At 45.5% G+C, this 6000-nt stretch overlaps 1 protein-coding gene across 2 annotated transcripts in view; it reads right to left on the reverse strand.

The window, feature by feature from the left end:
• The window catches only part of dpy (dumpy), a 386475-nt gene extending 383028 nt beyond the window's left edge, over positions 1–3447 (reverse strand). For both annotated transcript variants that reach the window (XM_070093949.1, XM_070093948.1), the window contains exon 1: positions 3349–3447. In XM_070093949.1, coding sequence (XP_069950050.1) covers positions 3349–3358 — 10 coding nt within the window. In that variant the 5' untranslated portion in view covers positions 3359–3447. The remainder of the gene's footprint in view (positions 1–3348) is intronic.
• Positions 3448–6000: the final 2553 nt, after the last annotated feature.

Genomic DNA, 6000 nt, shown 5'->3' on the forward strand with positions numbered 1-6000 from the left:
AGAGAACTAAAGAACTAAAGAACCAGAGAACTAGAGAACTAAAGAACTAGAGAACTAGAGAACTAAAGAACTAAAGAACTAGAGAACTGAATAACTAAAGAACTAGAGAACTAAAGAACTAAGGAACTAGAGAACTAGAGAACTAAAGAACTAAAGAACTAGAGAACTGAATAACTAAAGAACTAGAGAACTAAAGAACTAAAGAACTAGAGAACTGAATAACTAAAGAACTAGAGAACTGAATAACTAAAGAACTAGAGAACTAAAGAACTAAAGAACTAGAGAACTAAAGAACTAAAGAACTAGAGAACTGAATAACTAAAGAACTAGAGAACTAAAGAAATAAAGAACTAGAGAACTGAATAACTAAAGAACTAGATAACTAAAGAACTAGAGAACTAAAGAACTAAAGAACTAGAGAACTGAATAACTAAAGAACTAGAGAACTAAAGAACTAAAGAACTAGAGAACTGAATAACTAAAGAACTAGAGAACTGAATAACTAAAGAACTAGAGAACTGAATAACTAAAGAACTTGAGAACTGGAGAACATAAGAACTATAGAACTGGAGAACATAAGAACTATAGAACTGGAGAACATAAGAACACAGACGGTATTACTGAGTAGTCAGGACAGAGTTACTGTTGAACTCACGTATTTGTGGTTGCAGGGGTCGAGTCACAGCTCCTGGCCCCGCTTCTGTGTGTGTATTTATTTAGACTGAGAATATCCATGCAGGTCCAGTGGACCCGGTCCAGTGGACCTGGTCTAGTGGACCTGGTCCAGTGAATCCGGTTCAGTGAACCCGGTCCACTGAACCTGGTCTAGTGGACCTGGTTTAGTGGACCTGGGCCAGTGGACCCGGTTCAGTGGAACTGGACCTTGTGGCTGGTACAGTGACACTTCCCCCGTATTGGAACCTGGTTCAGTGGACCTGGTTCAGTGGACCTGGTTCAGTGGACCTGGTTCAGTGGACCTGGTTCAGTGAATCTGGTTCAGTGGACCTGGTTCAGTGGACCTGGTTCAGTGAACCTGGTTCAGTGGACCTGGTTCAGTGGACCTGGTTCAGTGGACCTGGTTCAGTGGACCTGGTTCAGTGGACCTGGTTCATTGGACCTGGTTCAGTGGACCTGGTTCAGTGGACCTGGTTCAGTGAACCTGGTTCAGTGGACCTGGTTCAGTGGACCTGGTTCAGTGGACCTGGTTCAGTGGATCTGGCTCGGTGGTCCTGGTTCAGTGGACCTGGTTCATTGGACCTGGTTCAGTGGACCTGGTTCAGTGGACCTGGTTCAGTGGACCTGGTTCAGTGGACCTGGTTCAGTGGACCTGGTTCAGTGGATCTGGCTCGGTGGTCCTGGTTCAGTGGACCTGGTTCATTGGACCTGGTTCAGTGGACCTGGTTCAGTGGACCTGTTTCAGTGGACCTGGTTCAGTGGACCTGGTTCAGTGGACCTGGTTCAGTGGATCTGGCTCGGTGGTCCTGGTTCTTGAAGTTTTATCAGCGGCTTCTAATGGTTCTGAACCTCCTGTGGTTCACTTTTAATTATTAATTAAGACAGCGTCTGACACTGTCAGGAGAACGTTCTTTAAAGTCGTCAGCAGCAACACACTCACAGGTGGTCGTCAGCAGCAACACACAGGTGGTCGTCAGCAGCAACACACAGCTGGTCGTCAGCAGCAACACACAGGTGGTCGTCAGCATCAACACACACAGGTGGTCGTCAGCAGCAACACACTCACAGGTGGTCGTCAGCAGCAACACACTCACAGGTGGTCGTCAGCAGCAACACACAGGTGGTCGTCAGCAGCAACACACAGGTGGTCGTCAGCAGCAACACACAGCTGGTCGTCAGCAGCAACACACAGGTGGTCGTCAGCAGCAACACACAGGTAGTCGTCAGCAGCAACACACAGGTAGTCGTCAGCAGCAACACACAGGTGGTCGTCAGCAGCAACACACAGGTAGTCGTCAGCAGCAACACACAGGTGGTCGTCAGCAGCAACACACAGCTGGTCGTCAGCAGCAACACACAGGTGGTCGTCAGCAGCAACACACAGCTGGTCGTCAGCAGCAACACACAGGTGGTCGTCAGCATCAACACACACAGGTGGTCGTCAGCAGCAACACACTCACAGGTGGTCGTCAGCAGCAACACACTCACAGGTGGTCGTCAGCAGCAACACACAGGTGGTCGTCAGCATCAACACACACAGGTGGTCGTCAGCAGCAACACACAGGTGGTCGTCAGCAGCAACACACACACACAGGTGGTCGTCAGCAGCAACATACAGGTGGTCGTCAGCAACACAGGTCTTGAAGATCCTACGCGACAAGTTTGATCCTACAACACAGGTCTTGAAGATCCCACGCGACAAGTTTGATCCTACAACACACGTCTTGAAGATCCTACGAGACAACATTATAAAGGATCTGAGAGATTCATCCAAGAGTCCTACGGTTGAGTCATATATGCGTCTAAAATGTCAAGAAAGCCATGATGCTGCCTCCTACAAGGACTCTGCCACAGAGATCCTTTTAAACAGCACTTAGGACTCAATACACGACCTTCCAGCCGGCATGTAGGACTCTGTGTGGACCTCTGAAGGAGGTCCTGCGGTGGAAAGCTTGGTACACACCTACACAGCACGTAGGACTTTGTGCGTGTCCTTGGTACAGCATTTGGGACTCTGTGTCTCTTCCTGAAGGACTCCGTTATGAAGAGCCCGACGTAGGCTCTGCAGGAGGCAGGAGGGCCTCCTTGTGTATATTTACGGAGGTAGGATGGGAGTTAAGGACTGGAGTCTGGCCTCCTGTACACCATATTAGCTTCTACAATGTGGGTCACAGTCAACTTTCCACGCTTTTACATGTGGGTTCACACCTGCGTCTCTCGCCTCACTTTCAGCCTTACCGTCTACGTTCCTGTCTTCACTAGGACAAGAGACGTCGTCAGGAGGTCTTAGAGGCGGCCACAGAAGCGTACTCTGCGGCAGGTGGTTGATCCTTCCTGTGAGGGTTCACAACTTTCATTTTCAACTGTGGCTGCCGTGACTAACAGGAGAGTTGAGTGTAAAACCTCATCATCTTATGTGACACTCTTATTCTCTCTTATTACCCTTGAGTTAATGTTTCTTGAGTATCTCTTATCATCATAGAGTCAGTTAGGTGCAGTTGTTGAAGCCTAGCTCCAACAACTGCACCAATCACCAACACCTGCACCCTCATTACCACCAAACTCACACAATATTTCCTCCAGGTCTCCCTCTTACAGACGATAAACACACTTCAACATTCATATTTCCCCACAAGAACAAGACGAAGTAAACATGACGTGTGATAGACATACCTGTAGCCATGCTGACGAAGGCTACACCCCCCTATAGTCCTCACCCGACGGAGCCTTGCAGACACCAGGCACTCACTGAACTTTCAACACTCACACTGAACACCTTGATGAAGTCACCTGGCCAACACCTGCCTCCCACACACACCTCCAGTCTTACCTCAAACACCCCCACACGAATCCTTTATTTATCTACTTATCAGCTTCCTCCTGCCCTCCTTCTCACTTCCAGCGTCAGCAGATGTTATCTACGATGTGTGTGAGGGGGAATTATGCGTAGGAAATGGTTATTCGAGGTATAGAAATATGTTTGGAGAAAAGTAGAGGAAGATTTGTGGAAGTTATGTCGCCTCAAGACCCGTAAGCCAGGTCACGTGACAACGAAGAACGCGCTGATTGGTCAAGAGAGTGAGGTGGGCGGACCCAGGCGTCAGCCAAGGTGGAGTGCTGTAGACCAACTCCATCACTTCTCCATCACTCCATCACTGCTCCATCATTACTCCAACACTCTATTCCTTCACTTGGCCACCATCACCAGTGTCCACAAAGTCCTTTTTCCCATTTCAAAAACTTTCTTCACTAACGTAGCGAGAGGACACCGTTGTTACAAGATTACTGCAACTTTATTGCCACACCATCAACGTCCCTGGCACATACACTCTGATAGCCCATCAGTGTGGCCCCATCAATATGGCCCCATCAATATGGCCCCATCAATATGGTCCCATCAATATGGTCCCATCAATATGGCCCCATCAATATGGCCCCATCAATATGGTCCCATCAATATGGCCCCATCAATATGGGCCCATCACCACCACTACCACAATCACCACCATCATCACCGCCACTATCACCATCACCACTATCACCACCACTATCACCACCACTATCACCACCACCATCACCACTATCATCACTACCATCATCACCACCACCACCACCATAACCACCACCACCACTACCACTATCACCACCACCACCATCACCACCTTGACCTCGTGTCCTTCATGACAGTTTCCTCACACAGTCAGGGTCAACATTTATCATCATTCTCACTACTCATCATTCTCACCAATCATTCTCACTCTTGATCATTCTCAATGATGTCACATTTCGTAATTTCTAAACACAAACAGTTTATTAAGTCTTACAGAGTATAGGTCATTAATACCTGTGATAAACACGACACACCTGGACACACTACAGGTGTGGGTAAACAAGTGACTTCTCCAGGTGTAGCAGAATAGGTACAAGATTGTCTCAAGTGGAGGAGGAGAAGGAAGACCGGACGCGGAGTACAGCCTGGGTGAAGAGGTGTAAATATCAGTGAGTATAAAGGACCTGGTGTAAGTATGACACCGAACATATCACCAGAAACACACATTAAGATAAGATACTTTATGATAGCATAATACAATGTTTGTATAGAGGCCATGTGGGTGTACACACCGGAAGTTCATTAATATGTAGACTATTTCTCGCTAACTTAGATTAATAAGACAATGACTAAGTTAGTGGTGTTATATACAGTCTTTAAGGTGGTTGTTAATATAAGTTTGGGAGTTATAATGAGGACATGAGAAGTGAATGTCATGTTAGTACATGTTATGTGGCTCTTATCAAGTTTGATTGTTTAAATATTACAATATTGACTATGATTGTAGGTTGTGAGGGTTCCAGCATGTTATAATGGTGACACAATCAGTGTTTTAATGGTTGTGAGGGTTCCAGCATGTTATAATGGTGACACAATCAGTGTTTTAATGGTTGTGAGGGTTCTATCATGTTATAATGGTGACACAATCAGTGTTTTAATGGTTGTGAGGGTTCTATCATGTTATAATGGTGACACAATCAGTGTTTTAATGGTTGTGAGGGTTCCAGCATGTTATAATGGTGACACAATCAGTGTTTTAATGGTTGTGAGGGTTCTATCATGTTATAATGGTGACACAATCAGTGTTTTAATGGTTGTGAGGGTTCCAGCATGTTATAATGGTGACACAATCAGTGTTTTAATGGTTGTGAGGGTTCTATCATGTTATAATGGTGACACAATCAGTGTTTTAATGGTTGTGAGGGTTCCAGCATGTTATAATGGTGACACAATCAGTGTTTTAATGGTTGTGAGGGTTCCAGCATGTTATAATGGTGACACAATCAGTGTTTTAATGGTTGTGAGAGTTCCAGCATGTTATAATGGTGACACAATCAGTGTTTTAATGGTTGTGAGGGTTCCAACATGTTATAATGGTGACACAATCAGTGTTTTAATGGTTGTGAGGGTTCCAACATGTTATAATGGTGACACAATCAGTGTTTTAATGGTTGTGAGGGTTCCAGCATGTTATAATGGTGACACAATCAGTGTTTTAATGGTTGTGAGAGTTCCAGCATGTTATAATGGTGACACAATCAGTGTTTTAATGGTTGTGAGGGTTCCAGCATGTTATAATGGTGACACAATCAGTGTTTTAATGGTTGTGAGAGTTCCAGCATGTTATAATGGTGACACAATCAGTGTTTTAATGGTTGTGAGGGTTCCAACATGTTATAATGGTGACACAATCAGTGTTTTAATGGTTGTGAGAGTTCCAGCATGTTATAATGGTGACACAATCAGTGTTTTAATGGTTGTGAGGGTTCCAACAT

This window comes from Cherax quadricarinatus, chromosome 44, assembly GCF_038502225.1.
Source record: "Cherax quadricarinatus isolate ZL_2023a chromosome 44, ASM3850222v1, whole genome shotgun sequence".
Lineage (NCBI taxonomy): Eukaryota > Metazoa > Arthropoda > Malacostraca > Decapoda > Parastacidae > Cherax > Cherax quadricarinatus.